At 36.7% G+C, this 22,012-nt stretch overlaps 1 protein-coding gene across 1 annotated transcript in view; it reads left to right on the top strand.

Annotated features, from left to right (window-relative positions):
• The window catches only part of RECQL3 (DEAD/DEAH box RNA helicase family protein), a 47,716-nt gene that overhangs the window by 12,970 nt on the left and 12,734 nt on the right, over positions 1 to 22,012 (top strand). Inside the window, exons 8-16 of the mRNA XM_082869116.1 lie at positions 7,172 to 7,255; positions 7,703 to 7,791; positions 12,704 to 12,856; positions 12,969 to 13,065; positions 17,971 to 17,974; positions 18,096 to 18,245; positions 18,339 to 18,431; positions 18,516 to 18,581; positions 18,690 to 18,823. Of these exons, the coding sequence (XP_082725242.1) occupies positions 7,172 to 7,255; positions 7,703 to 7,791; positions 12,704 to 12,856; positions 12,969 to 13,065; positions 17,971 to 17,974; positions 18,096 to 18,245; positions 18,339 to 18,431; positions 18,516 to 18,581; positions 18,690 to 18,823 (870 nt within the window). The remainder of the gene's footprint in view (positions 1 to 7,171; positions 7,256 to 7,702; positions 7,792 to 12,703; positions 12,857 to 12,968; positions 13,066 to 17,970; positions 17,975 to 18,095; positions 18,246 to 18,338; positions 18,432 to 18,515; positions 18,582 to 18,689; positions 18,824 to 22,012) is intronic.

Below are 22,012 nucleotides of genomic sequence, written 5' to 3'. Positions count from 1 at the left end.
TGACATATTAGGCAAGCTGGGCATGAGAGATATCTTCGCACCAACTTGAGGGGGAGTGTTAGCATATTATATTAGCCGAAAGTGTTAGCATATTATATTAGCCGAAAGTTACACTAGGGTCTGTAATCATTTTATGCCCTCAGGGATCATCTTGTAATTGTCTCTCTTGTAAACCCTAATCTTCATTTATAAATAGGGGGTGATATTCTACCATACCCTAAGCTGGTTACCCAAGCTTCAGAATTGTATTTGACTCTTGAAATTCCCAAAATGAAGAACAAATATGAGTAAAAGATTTTCCTATATCTAAAATACTCTTTACTCTTCACCTGACCCGAGATAATTGGGAGGTGTGTACAATTATGATCTAAGGGGATCATGAGTGCAGATAGACATGTGGTTTGGTGCAATTTAATTGAGATTTTATAGTTTATTTTGTTCTTGGAGATTGTGTTATTTTCATTTAATAGATGACTTGCCAAAATTTTTATTTATTTATTTATTTATTTTTCACTCTAGTTGATATGAGAAATATATTTAAGAAATAACTATTTAATAGATCCCCGTATTCGTATCCAAATTTGGATCCATATCCACGTATCTTCCATTTATAGTTTTGAGGTGCCCGACCCCTAGATATGCACCTGTACTTGAACTTGAGTCCGTGAGTCCGTGTAATATAGTGGAGGAGAGAGAGAATGTAGAGAGAAAAGAGATACATATAGAGATATAACATAAATGAAGAGAGAGGGACTAGCGTCAGCCCCGAAATTACAGGGTCCGACCTATGATAAATAAACTCGAATAATAATAACAAGGCAATAATAAACTATAAACATAATAAAATGGAATCTCTCTCATATATATACATGGTAATCATTCGATACATGGGGGTTTTCAAGTACAACATGAAATTCAAAGTACTAACTATCAATTGAAATTAAAATGTCATTTGGCTTACATCAACAAATGAAAAAGGGTGTAACTCTTAATATATACTGTACGAGCACGAAATAATGTTCTCGTATAATCTTGTTGATCAAGTCTGCGCTCCTCCAAACGTCGTCGCTTTACTCCCTGAAAACACAAACGTGAGCTAGCCGGCGGGTGTGTGCCGGATACCTCTCCAATGCCTAAGTCAGCAAAATAGACAAATAGACAAAAGCTTTGCGTATTCGAGAATTAAAGTTGTGATACCTGTACATAGGTTATGTTGAGAGCTTTTATTGTTTTTGCTTGGCACAATTCTAGTAGGACTCTTATTCCTCAGTGTAGAGTCCTCCTAGGAATCACACTCCTGAAAGATAATGCTTATCCTTCAACACTCTCCTCACTGCTTAAACCAAGTGAGATGGTTTTACCACGGTTGCATAACAATATGACTGAGCTAACACTAGCCCATTGTCATACTTATCCAGCGCCTTCATATGCAACACATAGCTCGGCTCTTGTTCTTTGGTACCTCGGTTTTGTCTGTTTAGACCGAGCTAACTGCAGCAAGCTTTGACCGAGTTAACAAGGGCGAGGTCCACCTTATGAAGCCCAAACACCTCGGCTCATAACTCGGCCCAGATTTCTCCTGGCCCAAGCTCGTTAGTTTTTAGCCCGAGCTACATCAACTCTTATCTCGGTCCGATGTGTGGTCCAATTTCCAAAGAAGCCTCTTTCTTAGCTCGGCCCAATTTATTTATAAATTACCCTCTCTTATACATGTGGCATTCTGCCTACAAATAAAGTGACCACAATCAAAAGAGCTCTTCTAGCTCGTACTCATCTTCCATGCCAACTCATGGTCGTGGTTCATCGTCGGTACCTGAAAAGATTTTAACGCAGGATGAACGTCTAGTCCAGTAGGCAAAATCTTTAATTCCAATTAATAAAACTCTATACATGTATATGATCACTATGCTCCACATTATACACATGTAATATTTTATTTCATTTATTTTTTATTTTTCCATTTTCATCCAAAATACCTAAACATTTCCATGACCTCTTCATTCTATCTCAAAATTTACATCCATGTTTACTCAACGAGTCTATTCAATCATAATAACTTCCAACACTAACATGATTCAAAATGAGTCTCACTACATGGACATAACTCATAATAGATCTCAACACGCACATATATTATATATATATATATCAATAATGAATCACAAACACGTGCACATATCCATCGTCTCATCAAACCCCATCTAAACACTTCCACTTTACCGGTTGCTAGCTGGAAGGAATGAGGTACCTCTATATAGCACTCCCACTTTTCTGGTTGCTAGCCGGGAGGAATGCGATACCTCTATATAGCACGCTCCCACATTACCTGTTGTTAGCCAAAAGGTACGTGATACCTCTATATAACACACCCCATTACACATTTCAAGTGTATCTCAAATTTATTCACATTTATCACCTTTCAAGTTACATAATCTCACAACTCATAAAATCCTTGCATTGTTATCACCGCATTAATTTCTACATCACTAATCATTTACAATTGGGTTTCAATTCACCATAGATTGAAATAGCTCTACAACATGCAATCCTCCGCCGATTGCCAATAATAGTTATCTCTATCAAGATATTCCATTTAGACAATATTAGAGCATAACTAACAACACCATGTAATACCATTTTTCAACGAATTTAATAAATGTATAAGGAGGAATAATTTCTGAATTTTTACTCAATCTAAATCAATTGCTCAGTACATGAATTCTCAATTCTCATCATTTTTTCGATTAGCAATACTCAATACCAATTTCTCAAAATGATTATTAATTTGTAATTTCTCCGAGTTATACAATTTCAAGAAATTTATGGTTTTCTTTAAATAGTTGGGCCTTTTTAATTTTAAAGATTGACATACTCTAAAGCTTTTAAAACTCACATTTGATAGAGAAAACTTTAATTATTTCAATTGTATTGAAAAGATAGAGAAAACTTTAAGAAATACACAACACATACCAAACCCTAACTTCTCACAATACATGCTTTGAAATCTCTACAAAATTCTTAAAATTTATGCAATAAAATACCACACATTCATCTATAAAATCATATTAAAAAATATTAAAGAAATTTCTACCTCAAATTAAACACGAGAATGAAGAAACCCGAAAATTCAAAATGCTCCAAACGACGATCGGGCTTGGTAAGATCGAAGCCCTTGACGTGCTCTACAATTTAATAAACGAGTTTTGAACAAACTCTTACTCTAGATATGAGAGATTGGGTGATTTGTGTGATTAATGTAAGAAATATATAGATAGAGAGAGTTCTCAAGGTGAGAGAGGAGTAGAGAGACAATAGTGTGTGTAAAAATATCTGAGTCCCTATATATAGTACAAGCATAAAAATAGTTTTGGTCCCCAAGTCTGACAAAAAATGTAGTTTTGTCACTCACTAAAGTTGAATAGACTGCTCGAACGGTCAAAGGTTCGCTTGAGTGGTGAATGGGTGCTTGCAAGATCTCATTTTTTGAAAAACAGAGCTGTCCAGGTCTTCGGACTGCTCGAGTGGTCAAAAGTACGCACTTGAGCAAACTATGCTGACAGCTTTGATGCTCGAATTTCAAATAGACATAACTCCCTCATCTGAACTTTGTTTTGGATCATTCTTGTGTCTAAATTGAAGCCCCGGGAGTAAGCTTTTCAATGGTTCTAGCTTCACATGAAGATTCAAAATGTGGAGAGAGAAAATAGCAGAAGAGTGAAGACTACTAAAAAACAAATATCCAAATTTGGGGTTTTTGGTCCAATCTTGTCCAACCATCATGTTAATACCTCAATCAAGGCTCTAAATATCTAGAAGGAGGTCCCAATCATAATAATAAAAGACTCAAATGCAAACCTATCATTTCCAAGAGTCCAAAAACAATACAAGGATAAGGTAACGAGTACCAATTAATGCATACAAATTGGGTTTAAGATCTGAAACGCTATAGAAAGAGAGGTTTCTAGTCATAAAAAAGGTCCAAAAGGGCTTGGCTGGGAGGCTGCCATGTGCAGTTTCTTAGCCTCGGCCACACGTGCGGGTCCTTTGGTCACACCTGTGGAGCCTCCTCCATGTGCGGTTTCACGCAGTCCCAAACCTAGAAATCTCCCCTCCACCACATGTGTGGAACCTCTGCCCAAAATTCCCTCCCCTGTTTCACTAATCTGCACATGTGGGACACCCCAACTGTATGTGCGGTCACACCTGATGAAGTCCAACTCCTTATGAGTTGTTTTTACACTTATATTTTTGGTCCTTATGCCCGAAACTTGAATATTAAATGTGTTAGGCGTCAGATAGGAATTAACATTGACTCGATCATAATTAGCAAAACACAACCCATTGTACCAAGGGTTCGAAATCGTATCTGTCACGACCCCGTCCTGCTCCAAACAGAATAGTATCGTGATCGGCTAGTAGCCTTTGACTACCAAAGGCCTTACAATAAAAAAGAAATAATGGACTATAGTATATTTGGGGTATTCATAAGCCAAAGTTGTACATACATAGTTAATTAAGTCCATTCAGAGCTGTGTATAGGTAAAATGATATGAAACACACGTGTCTTATATTAACATAGCAAATAATTTACAACTTTAAACATGGATTACAAAAGATACAAAAGGTAAAAACATCACAATTGATAATACAAGTCTTCTCATCTCTTGCAAACTTCACCAACTTAAATTAGAAAAATATTTACAAGACTTCTATTTAACAAAAGCAAAAACACAAAAAGCAACTCTTCCTGTCCTATTCTTGATCTTTCTCATTGTCACCTACATATATACAAGGGAGAGGGGTGAGCCAAAACCTAGTGAATAATATTACAGTAAAAGGTTAATGTAGCCGACTCCATTTGATGGGACTTAAGGCTTGGTTTGGTTTGGTTAGGCTAATGAATGAATATTGACAGATTTTACAAAACATAATTCAAATCATCAAATTTAATAACTTTCAAAACATTTCATCATAGTATCTCTTTTCAAATATAACATTTTCTTAACAAATAAATGCAAACATCCGTCAGAACAGAACAAAACAGATGAATAACTGCCCCAGATACCGATTAAACAAACCCACCCGCAGGTGGCAGAGGAGATCTCATTGACTGTCATTGGCATGCTTACGGTTCCCCAATGACTGGGAATAATTTGAGGATCGTATTAACATACATTGATATAAAAAAAAAGTAATATGATATTCATTCTTTCGGAAACAAAACAAACATTTCCAACATAATACTTTTCATTTTCAAAATAAACTTCATAACATAGCTTTACAATAATATTACTCACAATGGCTTCCGTTCGAGGTATATAGCACAAGGTCTTGACCTACACAAGTAAGAATACAAGTACAAACGAAATGAAATGCGAAACAGTCAAAATACCGTCTTATTTGGTTCTAATTCAAGTGTAATAACTTAATTTCAAACTTTCTTTCTTCACCTATTTTCTCTTTAGATAGGTTTCTAAACCTTAATTAATTTTACTTTAGGTCTCAAACAAGTGCGGTGAGGTCCGGTGAGTAAAAAACATCGAAAAGAAGTCAAATTGGGCAAGTGCCCTCTGTTTGGTCACAAGTGTGGTGGATTTAGTAGCATGTGCGGTGGAGGTGCAGTGGCCATTCCCTTGTTGGCCGCATGTGTGGTGAGGACGGCCGCTCGTGTGCCCAAAATTGGCCGCTAGTGCGGCGGTTACGCAATGTCCAAATTGAGCTTGGCTGCATGTGCAGCCGTCGTGCAGAAAATCTGAGCTGGTGTTCTACAATTTACAAACTCATTTTTCTTCCAATTTCCTTCATTCCAAACCCCAAAAATTGATTTTATAAACTCTATAACATGCATATATGATACAAAACTCATAGAAAAACTTTTGTTTGCAAAGGGTTCAAAGATTTACTCAATCAAAACATGATTTTCATAACAATTTCTTAAAACCTATCTTTACTTCAAACTTCTTTCAATTCTTCATCTTTAATTCTCTCAAAACCTATCTTAAAATGATTTTGTACTCAGATTATTTAAACAATACAAGAATAAGGGTGAAATTCCTTACCTATTGATGATTTTTCCTTGATTTTTAGGCTAGAAATGGTAGTTCTTCAACTCTTTCTTCTCTTCTTCTTCTTCTTCTTCTTCTTGCTCTATTCTATATCATCTCTCTCTTCCTTGAACTCAGAATTTCCAGCACCTCTCTCTCTCTCTCTCGTTTTTGTTATTATTAAATTGAACAAGTTAACAATTGAAGCTTCAAGAATTATCCAGCACTTTCTTCCATCTTCTATTTGTTTATTTAAATATTACTCCACTAAGTTTAGTTAATCATGATTAGCTCTAATTAATTAGACGTAGTCCTAAATCTTCATTAGTTAATTAATCTCAATTAAATTAAATTAATCTCGCTTAATTTTTCGACGAAGTGTCTAAAAGTTTCTATTCATTAGACTAAAGCTATTAAGCTCCTCAATTAAGGTTTCTAAGATGTCTAAACATTAAAATTTCAAGTTCGAAGTTATCCCCTAACTCTATAATGTTCACTAAAATTTTTATACTAAGGCTTTTCTTAAAATTGATCCAATTTTCCTAAGTTTTCCTTCCAAGCTCAATTATTCTTAAATTCTTTCATTAACATTCTCCTACAAGGCTCCTTATTCACATCTAACACTTCTAAATTCTACAATAATAAACATATCACATACATAATGCAATGCAAAATATGAAATCCTAGGATGGATGAACATATAATGCAATGTCTAGTAATGCATGATGTGGGTGTTACAGTATCGGGACATCCATATAAGTGGGTTCAAGTCAGTTTTAAGACCTGGGCTGCTACATAGTTACTCCTTTGTACATGTGGAAGAAGAAGTCATCTGTCCATCCCTAGAGGCTATAGTTCTCCCGACCTGCATTGCTCCTGTGTCCATAGTCTTCTCACACTCCACTGCTGAAAGCTTTTAGATATATATGTAAACACTTTAAGTATGATCATATAATTGATAGAAAAATGCTTGAGAGGTACGGTTGTGGCTCACCAATGTATTTGAAGTCACCTAAGATGATAGAATTTTTGTAAATTGAAGGCTAGCATGTTTATTAAGTTACTATTGAAGCTTTGGTTTGCTTGTTATATTGTTTTCCTAATTTTCAATTGTTCTTGCATTCTAGGCCTAGTTACCAGAAGCTTTCTTCCTTGAGGAACCGTCTACCAAACATACCAATATTGGCTTTGACTGCTACTGCTGTCCCTAAGTGAGTTGTCTAATGCATTTCATGTGGAAAAAATGTGAATTTTTTTTTTTTTATATGCTTGCAAAATTGGCTCTAGATTCTTCCATGATCTACCACATCCTTTTCTTAAGTGCTTCCCCCTTTCTTCCCCTGACAATTTTCCCCCTTTATAATTTAAAAAGTGTGTGGTACTCACTTTTTGTTTATTCAATGGACATCTGACACATCCATGTCCTTCGAGAAAGTAGTATTCTACAAGTTGATTTTTATTTTTTGTTTTTTGATTTCTTCTTCTGATGAATCTGTAAAATTTCCTTTACTCACTCACAAACTTACATGTAAAGTAGGTGTCTTGTTTATCATGAAGAATAAAAAAGTTACTTGAGTTTCTCAATTCCTGAATGCTTCTTTTCTTTATGAAAAAGTTTTGAGTGGTACTTTTTGCCTGATTTTCCTGTCATTTTGCAGAGTACAGACGGATGTGATAGAATCCTTGTGCTTGCATGACCCCTTAGTCCTGAAATCATCATTTAATCGTCCAAATATATATTATGAAGGTTAGGTCTTGCTAGCTTGATTTGATGCATTTATTTTGTTTTTTGAATCTAGATATTTAACAGAGTTCATAAACTTGGAGTTCACCTGAATTAGTCCTTTATACATTCTAAATGATGGGTTTTTGGATGTGCTTGATATTTTCCCCTTAAACATCTGGGAATATTCCCGTTTTATAAAATGAAACAAGTTTTTTTGGTTTTGGTTTGTGTGTGTGTGTGTGGTGTGTAATCCATTGTCAATTGTTGTCGTCTGGTTGACTTCGTTATCATCCATTGACTGAACTGGTGACCACTAGAGTTTGGAGTTCTTTAACACCTCCCTCACTTCATCTTCCTCGTCGTGATCTTCCGCGTCATCGTCAGTTGCAACTTCATCAAAGACTGCTCTCGTTGTCATTATCGTCGTCGTCATTGTTGTCGTCTTCTTCATTGTTGTGACTTCGTTATCGTCTATTGAGTCAACAAGGGACCATTGGAGTTCTGCAACACCTCCCTCACGTTGTCTTCCTTGTTGTGATCTTTCCCATCATCATCGGTTGCAACTTCAGCAAGGATGCTCTTGTTGTCATTGGCATCATTGTTGCCAACTGGTGTTGGTGCTGCCATAGTCGATCATCATTGCATCAACTTGATGTGTCACAGATGTCGTTGAGAATGACTTAACAAGGAGACGTCACTTCATGAAACGATTTAGAGAGAAGAGGGCTTGGACTACCTTATCCGATCTTAAATCCTTAACCCTTGACTCGATCCTATTTCCTTGAACTGGGAACACCAACTGAAAATTACCTAAAAACCAGTCCAATTATCCATAACCCCACCAAAAATTGACTCTTTAGCCCTTCATCCAAACCTTTAGCCCATCCAATAACCAAGCCACATTATTCATATCTAACCCTTAACTTTTAAAATGAGGCCAGCCTGAAACCAATAATCAGCTCAACAACTAACAAAAATAAATCTAGCGCCAAAAATCCGTTCTAGTGCTAAGTTAGCCCAACTTCCTAAATGACCCACTATGCCCGACTTAGTAGCCCACTTTTAAGCCCAAGCCCAGAACCCAACCCTTCAATCTTTCAAAACAACCCATCAGCGAAAAGAAAATAAAAAAGAATAAGAAAACCTCTTTCCCATTAACCGTGGTGACCGATTCACAGTTATATTCAAAGTTAGAATATTTTCTGAAGCACAATTAGAAACTGTTAAAATTTATCAATAAACCTACCACCACTACCACCTCACCTACTCCACTAAACCTAACCCACTACACCACTACCACCTCACCTACTCCACTAAACCTAACCCACTACACCTACACCTACACCTACATCTATATAAGGAACCATTTGTAATAGACAGCATACATCAATTTCAAAAATCAATATAAATCAATCAATAATACATACAATTTATTCTCTCTCTATTTCTCTTTATACATTAAATTTTACATGGTATCAGAGCAAGGTTAAGACCTTAGTATTTCTCGCTTCACCGGCGGGCGGCAACCTCGCCTTGGCCGCCCGCCGGACCTCAACCTATTCCGCTTATTTTCTACACATACCTTGACTTCTTCAACATTTTCTTACACCCCTCCTCCGCTATGTCGGCGGCGGCACCCGCATCATCGTCTAGCCTCTATCGCCGTTCACCTCGCCTCTCACATATCCGTGGTTGTACTCTTACTCGTCGTCGTCGTTGGCGTTTCTGGCGCTGCTTTTCTGCTCGTCACTGCTGTTTTTTTCCCGATTTGCTCTCTCTCTCTTAGCCATGGATTTGGGTGTGGGGTGTAGAGCTGTGGCTCTGTTGTTGGTAGCCATGTTTGCTGGCTTGAAGGTTTCAATGGCAGCAGTGTACAAGGTTGGGGACTCCGCTGGTTGAACCATCATTGGGAATATTGATTACAAGGCCTGGGCTGCTTCCAAGACGTTTCATGTTGGAGATGTCATCATTTTCGAATACAATTTTCAATGTCACGTGTTGCAAGTGCCCCACAAAGAATACCAAGCCTGCAGAAGTGTAAGACAGTAACATGCATCTTCACATACAGCTTGGGTAATGTGTAACTATCAAAAGCACAAGCTTCTTGGACATCCCTCTCTCTCATCTTTTCCCACTTTCAAACCCACTTTAATCATATCTCTCCTTTTTCTTAATTTATTTCATCCACGTTCTTTCACCATTTTCTTTTATTTTAATATATATATATATATATTTTATTATAATATATTTTCCCTATCCCTTGTTAGTAAGCATCACCCGTTTTCCATTCTCTTATTATTATTTATTTTATATTCCACCAAAAAAAAAAAAAAAAAAATCTGCTGTTTTTCTTATCACCCATCCACAAATATTTTTCTCTATTTTCTTTATCCATTATTTTCTTTTATTTTATTTTTCTTATTACACAAAACAACACCACAAAATAACACCAACAACATTCCACAACCTTGTCATTTTATTCATATCAGGGGATCAACCCCGATCACACTTTTACATTAAAAAAAAAAAAAAAAAAAAAACCCACACAAACAAAAACAAAACTACCACACCCACAGTGGGATTTTTCTTCTCTACTCAGCCGCCGGTCTTTTCTTCTTGCCTCCGTCCTGGGTGGTCCTTGCCGGTGTTGCCTCCGTGCTTCCTAGACCACCAAGCAAGTTGCCTCCTCCCTGCTCCTCCACTACAGCATACGGTGGACCTCCAAATCGGAACATCACGGTGGCCTTCCGCTTCAGCTCCTCATTTTCCGCCTTTAGCACACTTAACTCTGCTCGCGCATCCTTATACATGCGTTGGAGCAGAGCCAGTTGGGCGTTTAACTGCTGCACCTCATTTGTCCTACTCTGCAGCCGGTTCGACAAATTTGTAACCGCAGTCATGGTTTCCACACATGACTTCAATGTATACTGATTGGCCTCCACATCCGACTGCACTGCCATTCTTTGCTCCACAGACCGCATCGGAAAGTTCAACGGAGCAAACTCCGGGGCGCTTGGTTGAGGTTCCAGTGCCACCGCACCAGTTCTCTCTCTCGTTGACTCGTTGAGGTCGGGAAAGAGGGTGAGCAGCCCGCGGGAAGACGATGAAGCCATTTTCTAGGCAACAGAGTGTTATACAGAATCTCTCTCAGAAATCTCTCTCAGAATATCTCTCACAGGTGTTTTTGCCTCAGCCTCAGCCTCAGCCTCAGCCTCTGTCTTATAGCCGAGGCAGCCACGCGCATCGCGCGCCTCTTGACGCCCGACAAACTGGCACGCCTTTTCATGGCACATCTTTTGATAAAGTGGGCACGCCTTTTGATGGCACGCCTTTTGACAAAATTGGGCACACCTTTTGAGGGTGCAACTTCTACAGCGGTCCGACATGACCCCATAAACTGTCTTCTACATGGGTCCGACAAGACTTTGTAAACTGTCCCGACATTGATTCCGGTTAGTTTCTACAAGGGTCCAGCAAGACTCCGTAAACTGTCACAACAACTGTCACAACATTGTCTGCTACAACGGTCCGACATGACCCCATAAACTGTCTTCTACAACGGTCCGACATGACCCCATAAACTGTCTTCTACATCGGTCTGACACCCCCATACAGTGTCCTCTACAACGTTATGACACCACCATCCAGTGTCTTCACCAATGGTCTGACACGACCATACAGTGTCTCCTATCCTTTTTATTTTTATGTATTTTCTTGTTTTGTTCCTCTCTCCAAACTCAAGTTGGTTAGTTTCTATCCTCCTTGAGTTTGCGGGGGGCTGTTAAAATTTATCAATAAACCTACCACCACTACCACCTCACCTACTCCACTAAACCTAACCCACTACACCACTACCACCTCACCTACTCCACTAAACCTAACCCACTACACCTATACCTACACCTACATCTATATAAGGAACCATTTGTAATAGACAGCATACATCAATTTCAAAAATCAATATAAATCAATCAATAATACATACAATTTATTCTCTCTCTATTTCTCTTTATACATTAAATTTTACAGAAACAATGGAACAAATGATTCATATCAAAGTTACTTTGGACAAGTTGTTGGCCAATGTTTTAGGAGATACTTATGAAATTTCTTGAAGTGCTTGTGAGGATCATGTGGAAATTGTGAAAGTAAAATTATTTTGGAAGAAAATTTGAAAGTTCAAGAAGCTGCTTCTTGTAGGCAACAATCCTACCGGAAAAAAGACCTTTAACATGAAGATGCACTCAACTTGTCAGATCCTATTGATGAACTACCAAAATATTACTTAATCAAGCTTGAAGGGATTGATTTTGATTGGCGTTGAAGATTTTCTTTGTGCGTTCAATCCATATTTGGCTGACCTTGTCAACAGCCTGATTATAGAGATTTGTTGCAATGAGAAAAAAGATCTATCAACTAGCATATTCAAAATACTTGATTTGTTGGCATGGACCAGTTCAGTATTTAAACGGGAACTCGAGGATGAGTTCTTTTTCTTAGTCGGGGAGAATGATGCAGGACATGAATGTAGTAATCTTGGCAAGTGAATTTAATTTATGATTTTATAATTTTATGTCTTTATTATTTATATTTTTATTTATAGTATTTTTGATTATATTTTGATTAGGATGATCTTAATAATATTTGGTTTCCAATTTTTAGGGATTCTAGTTTCCTTTTTCTATTAGGTTTAGTTTTTTTATTTTATTTTATTAGGGCTAATGGTTGCCTATAAATATTAGGTTTTGTGTTCTATTATTTGGTTTTGTGGTCATTGTGTTAAGGTTGTGGCCCTCTTTTTCCCCTATCAGTTCACCATCACCCCATTATAATTTTTTTTGGGGCACAAGTTTTGTGTTATTGATTATATGAAAGCCTCCTTGACGATACAGTGACCATATTATGTATCTGACTGGATTTCTGTATAATTCAGTGCGATATAAGGATCTTTTGGATGACCCATATGCCGATTTAGCTAATCTACTTAAATCTTGTGGAGATGTCTGTGCAATTGTTTACTGCCTTGAACGTACAACTTGTGATGATGTGGCTGGACATCTATCGAAGAATGGCATTTCCTGTGCTGGTAAACATTTTTAAGTGCTTTTCATGGTCCCCATTTTTGATGCCTATCTAATACAATTCAAGTATTACAAAACATATTTCAAGTATTTTTCCTTCTTTTTGGTACACTTCAGCATATCATGCAGGGTTGAACAATAAACTGCGGAGTTCTGTTTTGGATGATTGGATTTCTTCTAAGAAACAAGTAGTTGTTGCCACAGTTGCTTTCGGGTATGATTGTATTTCAAATTTGACATATATAGCCTAAGAAGCATGGACATTGATACGGATGCTGACATGGATGCGGACACGACGATTTCAAAAAAATGGGAACACGGCAATAAAATATGTTTTCATATATTCTTATTTGCTATCTAGATTAATATTACATCCACAAACAATATATTAACAAAAACTAACTTTAATTCGATTTTTTTAAAAAACACTTTTAAATTTACACTTACAGTTTATATGTATATATATATTTTTATGGATGATCTATTAAGTAATTAAATCTAAGGAAAAAATAATAAACATTCAACATTCATCAAAAGTACTAAATAAAATGGGGGTAAGACAACTTGACATGTCCCTAGTGTGTCCTCGAAATGTCCCTTGAAAATAAATTAATTAAATAAGGGGACACGCCATGTGGTGTGTGTAACGTCCCCAAATAATTAACATTTGATAATCATAAATTCCCATCATTCATATACTAGTTAAATCTCTATACTTGTATTCATAATATGCTAGAGATTTACAAAATAGTCCACATGCGATTACAAATTCAATATTCCCTAAGGCATGAATCTCTAGCATGTGAGACGGTTAATATAGAAAAATTTAAAATACAATTTAGGCCCTATGGCTACAAGTTCCAAGGCTTAGGCCTGGTTACAAGCAAATGGTTATGAAACCCATAAACATAAAGCCCTTAGCTTGTCAAAACGAAACAACAAAATGAATGAGCCTCGTGTTTCCAAGACGATCCTTCTACGCCTCTACTTCTATGGGATCACATCTTTTCCTGCAACAAATCCACTAGGGGTGAGCATTAAGCCCAGTAGAGGATTATTAACAAAGTATATACATTTTACACAATCTCATGAGATGGATGCACATGCCATGCCATCCTCAAAATGCACATTTTTCTCGTTTGAAAATCTCATGCACAATGTTCATTTGGAAACATCATCAATTCAATGATTTCAATAAATAAATGATAAATACAATTCAGGTAATCCTTAGGTTGGTGTTTGCAACTAGGCATATTAAGCACTACCAAAACCTACTTTACCGGCTCTTAACTGGAAGGCATAGACACCTGCTCTCCTCGTGTTTTTGGTCTTTTACTATGGATCTCAAGCTAACTTAATTCATAACTAACTATACCTCTTATCCGGATTTACCAACGTATTTGCCCCAAAACAAATCAAATGATCTTTGTTTCACAACTTCTTTATTTTCAAAGAACAAATCTGAAATACCAATTCTAAAGCAATGTGATCAAAATGAAGTGGAATGATAATGCAATATATCAAATACATTATGAATTTCCCAATCTTCTCAACAATTTCTCATTTCAACCGCACAATCTTTCATTGTAATTAAGTTCCATTGTAATTAAGTTCCACATCTTTACTCGATATGTCTACACAATATATATATTCCAAGAGATAAATAACAACAATTCATCACCTGCATCCTCTTTTCTTATTTAATCAAAAGTTTCTCAACATGCTAATGATCATTTCTAAAATTCTCATCTTCTCAAGACAATTATAACAATGTACTATTCACAATTTCTAAATATCATTTACTCTTTTTCCATGAAATTTCAACAATAGGAATAATACACTAATTTCTTCATCAATTCTCAAAATTGATACTCAACAATACATGATTTTCTAATATCTCAACATCTCTCCAAATTTCCAAGGTGGTTTTCATGAAAATTTAGGGTTTCTCATTTTTAAAAAGATTTTTCCTCAAATGAACTATCAACCACCAACATAGTTCATAAATTTAAAATTCTAATGAAATTGTTGAGAATACCCTTTTTGAGCTATACAAAATCTCATAAAATCCACACCTTAACTCAAAACTCGTGAAATCAATGCCACAACTACCATACACTTGCAAATTTATATTTATAGATAACTCAAAGAAATCACTAACTCAAACTAGGAAGAGGAGATGAGAGAAGAAACCCAAAAATTGGCAGTCGGAATTGGATCTCCATCGCACAAAATGAAGCCCTCGAAGTGCTCTCCAAAATTGCCTTAAGAACACCTATCTAAAGATCTATGGATTGGTTTATATCAAGAGATTTATGAGGGTTGGTGAGAGTGAATGTAGAGAGAGAAGAGAGAATAGATATAGACACAGATATAATTGAAAATGGGGGAAAGGGTTTTGGAAATCAGATTTTGAGTAAAAGGGTCCAAAAATTGAGGCAAAAAAGCAGAACCCCGCACGTGCGGTGGCCTAAAACCACACGTTTGTTTCATGTAGGAGAAAACTCAATGCAGCTCCAGATTTCTGCACGTGTGGGCCTCACACCCGCACGTGCGGCCCCCTTATGCACGTGCGGCAATGCCCTTTGTCCAGAAAACCAAACCAAGGCTATAGAAGTCCACACATGCAGACCCTCCTGGTCGCACGTGTGGGAATGGAACCTAGGCTGAAAAATCTTTCTAAGGCACTTCTCACTTCCCTGGTTCTGCTCTCATGCCTGAAATTCAAAATTTATCTCTGAAAGATTTTTAAGACTGAAGCAAGGAAGTTTACAAAGTGTTGAGATGCAACACGGACTATGAGGTCTCGAGATTAAATAATTTTTTTTTGAAAACAAGGTGTTTGTTTTAAATAGGAAAATATTAAAGTTAAGTACCCCAGACAACACATGTGTCCCATACGTGTCCCCGAAGTATCCGCGTGTCACCGAAGTGTCTGTGTGTCCGACATGGATACGGCACTTGTTTTGAAGTGTCGGTGCTTCATAGTATATAGCCCTTCTTTTGCATTTGTTTGCATTATGTGCCTCATGAGTAAAACTGCTTTCTGTTTTTGTTGTTTGTGCATTATATGTTTTTTGTGGATCTTAGTATGACGCACCAGTTTAATTTATATCTAGTGGTGGCGAGTTCCACTTTTATGTCAGATTCCAGTTGAGAATGAGAAGGTATGATTGTATGGAAAAGAGCATTTTGGATCTTTAATTAGGTTATTGGAATGATTACCATGTTTTGGAGCATCCATCCCAACATCTGAATCAATAGGAATTGTGTTCTGGTAACTCTTATTAGTTATTATACTATTAAATTTATATAAGGTATTTAACCTCTGGTAATCTAATTAGTTATTACAGTCTACGTATCTAAACTAGTCCAAAGCAAGTTGAGCCACACTTTAATTTCCTGAGCATAATGCTGCGAATTCGCAGCATCAACTATAGTCTAAGAAGCACGGACACTTCTAAGTAGGCGACGTTTCTGTGTCGGACATCAACACTCCTCAGACACGTGTCAGATACACTTTTTTACGTGTCCTTAATTAAAATTAAAAATATTAATTTTGGACATGTGTCTGATGCTCATTTTATGATGTGTCTGTCACTTCTTGGCCATGTTTGTCACTAAAAATATAAGCATAATACCAACACTTTGACATATGCTATCGTATGATTTTCAAAATTTGAGAATTTAACAAGCCTTAACATGATGCATAATTCTTTAAAGTTTTTTTTTTTATAAATAGATGGCTTTGGAGGATGAGAAAAATGTTGCAATTTTATATGTTTCCTATAGTTCGTCTACATTTTAACTACCATGGTCCAATCTAATAGTCAAAAAATTAATGTAAGAGAATTAGATATAAGATTTAGTTAGTATAAAGTAATATTTAATTTTGTATTATGCACATAGGGTAAATTACAAATACATGTTTGCTTAAAATACGAATTGCTCTGTGGTTTTGAAAATTACATTTCACCTCTTGAAGTTTCTAATTTCATGACAAATGGCTCATTTAGTAACAAATTATCAAGTCAATTAGCAATTTTTAATGATTTCAGAAATTTATTTCAATTAATAATTCAAGTAATTTTATTATTGTATAAGAGAGTAGCTACAAATTTTATTTTTTTAGTTAATTCTGTAAAATAAAGTGTTCTAACAAGGGTATTCGTAATTTTTCAAACCACAGGAGACAATTCGTATTTTAAACAAACCTTAGGGGGTGTATTTGTAATTTAACCATGGACATAGATAACTATATAATATAATATATTCATAAATGATATTATATCAATCTATAATTATATGTGGCATGTCCGAGCCGTATTCATGTCCTACTTTTTTGGAATTTTTCTTGTCGACGTGTCCGTGTTGTGTTGTATCTAAGTCCCATGTCCGTGTCTAGGCTTCATAGACTATAGTGATAGTTGTCTACCTATCATAACAGTCCAACTTTGAAGCTAAGCACAAACTGTGTATATGCAGTGTTAAAAAAACGGAGAACGCCAAATTTAGCATATATAATCGCTGGATGTGATTGTGAAAATTATGGATGAAGTTCGAATACAAGTCAGGCATTGTGTTGGGTTCCAGTTGTCTAAATTTAAGCACGCACCTCAGTGGGTGCAAAACAAACACGCATGCACACAAAAAAGGACCTTAAAAGGCCATTGCACAGTGGTGGTCACGACAATTCACAGCTTCACCCAGGGTAGATGAGGTACAGACTCAACTTTTGGCTCTGTTCCCATGAGGTATGCCCCCCAGCGTATGAGCCATTGCACATTTCAATTTAGGTCTTATACAATGTGTCAAGTGAGGAATTACTGGTTTGTTCCTCTGGCCTGGCAACATCCTCCTTCATTAATTGCAAAAATCTTTAAATTTTTGTCTTAAAGTTGAAGGGGATGTTCTCTTTCTTTGACTCTGCTGGAAATTTTTGTCTTAAAGTTGAAGGGGATGTTCTCTTTCTTTGACTCTGCTGGATCTTTCATTTTATATTTTACGTTTAAACTCATGATTAACCTGACATTGTAATATATGGATTATTTTTGCTGGATTCTTGCTGGGAGCAATTCTGGTGCATTGACAGCTGTTGAATTTGTTGGTGTTTCTTCAGGATGGTAAGAAATCTTTAATATTAATTTTATGAAGCTGTGAATATGAATTCTTTCTAGTTTCATTATCAGAAAATATTATCAAGCTGAAAATTTTGAATTAATTCTTTACGCATAAAATTTCCAGGGTATAGATCGAAAGGATGTCAGGATTGTTTGTCATTTTAATATTCCTAAGTCAATGGAAGCCTTCTATCAAGAGTCAGGTAGAGCTGGTCGTGATCAATTGCCTTCTAGAAGTCTGTTGTACTGTGGAATGGATGACTGCAAAAAAATGGTTGGATCACAATTTCGGCACTGCGTCTGAATTTTCTCTTTTTTGCATGGTTATGCTAGAATTTTATGTAAACATTTATAATATCTATTGCAGCAATTTATTCTGGGTGCTTCTAAGAGCAAGAAGGAGCAGTCGTCAAGCTCACAGGATGGGTCCTCAAAGAAATCCCTTGCTGACTTCAATCAGGTAACTTTTCAACCCTTCTACAAAGCTAGCTTGAGCTCTCTTTTCCTATGATGTTTGATGGACCTTGGTGCACTATCCATGCAGATGGTTGAATACTGTCAAGAGTCTGGTTGCCGTAGGAAAAAAATTCTTGGGAGTTTTGGGGAACAGGTACTTGAATCTTGGTTATGTACAGTTCTCATGTACATTAGGATGATTAATGTTGTTATTTAACTTCCAGATGTAATTGCTTGTATTATATGTTATCTTTTAGTGTAGGTACCTGCATCACTGTGTAAAAAATCATGTGATGCATGCAAACATCCAAATTTAGTTGCCAAGTATTTGGAGGAGCTCAGAACTACTTGTGCCTTTCGCCACAAAAATCAATCCTCTCGAATATATATAAGCAGGTACTTGATTTTTTTAGTTATGTCAATATGCTATTATGTTGGTTCTGTGTTGGTAGTTGTTGCACAGCTTTCCCTCTATGGTGCATGAAACTTGTCGTTCTAGTTGAAGGAGTGAATGAACAAAGATAACACGTCAGAACAAAAGAATCAGAAAATCAGTACAGCTTTATGCTAAGGAAATTTGGATATGGAATATGTTTTCTTACATAGTTTAGTGATGGTAAGGTTGGGGAGCCATAGAAAAGAAACTTTGGTTTCAGAAATGGTAATTTAGACTAGTTAGTTGATATGATCTAGGAAATAGAGGATACTACTACCCAACTCAACTCAACGAGTGTAATATCCCGTCCCATATGGTTAGGTAGGAAAAGTTCCTAGACTATACAAGTGAGTTCACATCCCGTCCTAGTGACTTAGGAAGCACGGATACGGATACGGAATACAGCGATACAGGGATATAGATACGGCGATACGCCAAAATCTGAAAAAATAAGATATGGGTACGGCGGGGATACATTTTTAATTTTTTATTTATTTATAATAATTTTAATAATGTAATATGCATGAAAATAAAACCTAAAGCAAATTAATAAATAAAGAGAGGGATTCATATTAAGCTAAGAGCTTCAAACATTCATAAAACATCCAAAACTAAAAGCAAAAGCAAATGCAAATGTAAATGCAAATTAAACATCATCCTTACATGCTAACACCAAAAAAAGAACGAGAGCAGAGAGAAGAAACGTGAGAGAGCGAGGGAGCGAGAGAGAAGTGAGAGACAATAAGGATACATCAATTTGACAAATTCTATTACTTCAACTCTCACTATATTCCTTTTATCAAATAACTAACCAAAGTATTAGAAGTAATATGTGATTTTGAGTATCTGATACTTCAAAATTAAGTATCTGATATTCCAAAATTAATAAAAAATTAATTTAGAAGTAGCCGATACATATCCGCGAGTATCCAAGGAGTATCGGTATCTAATAAGTATCCGATACGGATACGTCGCCCTTTTTGAAGTATCTGTGCTTCATAGCTTGTGACGATGATGGTCTAGCCCGAAGCAAACAATATTTTTATTTCTTAGGATTAGGGCATTACAACAAATCTTTGTCTGGCCTTTCTTATCGCTTTAAACCATAATCTTCTTGGTCTTCCTCTATTTCTGCCTGTGGATCAAATCATTTCTCCTTATAGGCGCATTACTAGTATAGTGTTATTAGGTTGGAGATGTAAGATTAATAGTTTTTGTTTGTGTACTGATACGGTGGTATTAGTTGGTTATGATTAAATCTATGAAATTATATAAAAGTCTTCATTATATAAAAGGTAATTCTAGGGGTGTTTGGCAAAGGCCATTTTTTAGCTTTTTGGGCTAAAATTCACAAAAGGACAAAATAGCCAAAAATAGCCAATAAGACAAAATATCATATCAAACCCATAATCATGTCACTTTTTCTCTCACAAACATCACATCCAACTACAAAAAAATCCAACTATCTTCCCAAACACAAAAATTTTAGCCTACTAAAATAGCAACTTCCCAAACACCTACTCTATTTGCACACCATACAAACTCTAAGTATACACCACAAATGATTTTCGGATATAAATTTCCAAAAAAAAATCAAATGTTAGGATATAAATTTATGAAACATGAAGTAGTTGTTCGGATATAAATAATTGAATGGAATGTATATTTGAACAATTTATTTTTGTTCATAACTTTAAATATGAACATTTTGGGTATCTATATTATGCTTAGTTATCTATATTATGCTTGGCACATAGCGAGCCCTACAGGCATCACGTCATCACCTTCACACATCTACGTGGCAGACCCCTTGGTACCACGATGAGTTGGGGTTGTATGCCTAGCCTAAGCGGGGGCACGCACACCACCAAGTATGAAAACAGGGCCACAACTCACTTTGATAAAGCTAGCTCACCTAGAGCTCTCTACGACCCTTCATAATTTAAGACATATATTCTTTACCCATTCACCCCAGCTCCATAGCAACATAGTTGGACTCTTGTCTCACCTGTGTTTACTTAGCTGCTCAGGATGAGCCCTTGGCTCACCCATACTCACCCCTTGGGCTGCCTAGGTTGGGAACAGGACCTAGGCACTCCTGCTTGGGATCATTAGAGGATTGTGGATTGGACGCTAAGACCTTGGGATCATCAAGGTCGTGTAGTTGTCTCCTTGCAGTGATAGCTCCTCCTTTGACTTGGTTTAGAGAAAGGGATGTTGACCTTACACTTGCATTTGATGGACATATGATACGCCTCTCAAGATATCATACCTACACCTGTAGCTCCTATGATGCAACCTTCCCAAGGACCTGAATCATAGGACACAGCTAGGAGGGCTGATATCACCCTCCTGTCGAGTCGAGGAGAACTTGCCGCCTGTCTTGAGGTTGTTTGGGCTCCAATACTCCTGGAGTCTATATAACGGCATCATAAGTGAAGCCACAATCACACAACAAGAGCAACGAGAACCACATAACATACACTATGTGTTCAAGGTCTCACTGCCACCCCTTTCTTCTCTAAGCCTGTCTTGGTCTTCTCTTCCACCTCTGTTGATCTCAGGCCATTAAAGTGCCCACCATCTTCCCAAAGGTCAACGACCGATCGCCTCGAATGTCACGACCCCAAACCGCCCCTAGTAGTTTGGTGTCGTGATGGCCAGTAATCCGAGATTACCCAAGGCCAACCATCAAAAGTTTAACACAATCAGAGTATAATAAACGGGGCTCACAAATGCGGAAGCAACAAATCAAGATACAAGTGGTCCATAAGAGCAGTGCGTAGATAAAATGAAATGGCATATATCTTTACAACTTGAATACAACAAAGCAAAATACGTATTACATCTTGATCAAAAGGCTTCTTCAGCCGACATATACAAAATGACAGTGAATACAAGCTAAGAAGCATGATTTTCAAGATTCGCCGACATGAAAGAAATGACATCGCCGACGTGAATACAAAACAAAGCCGACATAATCATGGATCCAAAACAAGCTTTCAAAAACACATATAGGCGTCGCCGACGTCCTGCTCGTCACCTACATATATATAGAGAAGGTGAGCTTGGATACTCAGTGAATGGTACTAGTAATAAAGGTTTTGCATGAATATAGCCGAGATCCTTCAAAACAAAACATGCCAAAA

Source organism: Camellia sinensis, chromosome 5 (assembly GCF_055761805.1).
Source record: "Camellia sinensis isolate YWXY chromosome 5, ASM5576180v1, whole genome shotgun sequence".
In the NCBI taxonomy this organism is placed as follows: Eukaryota; Viridiplantae; Streptophyta; class Magnoliopsida; order Ericales; family Theaceae; genus Camellia; species Camellia sinensis.
This window is presented reverse-complemented; position numbering and strand designations above follow the sequence as displayed.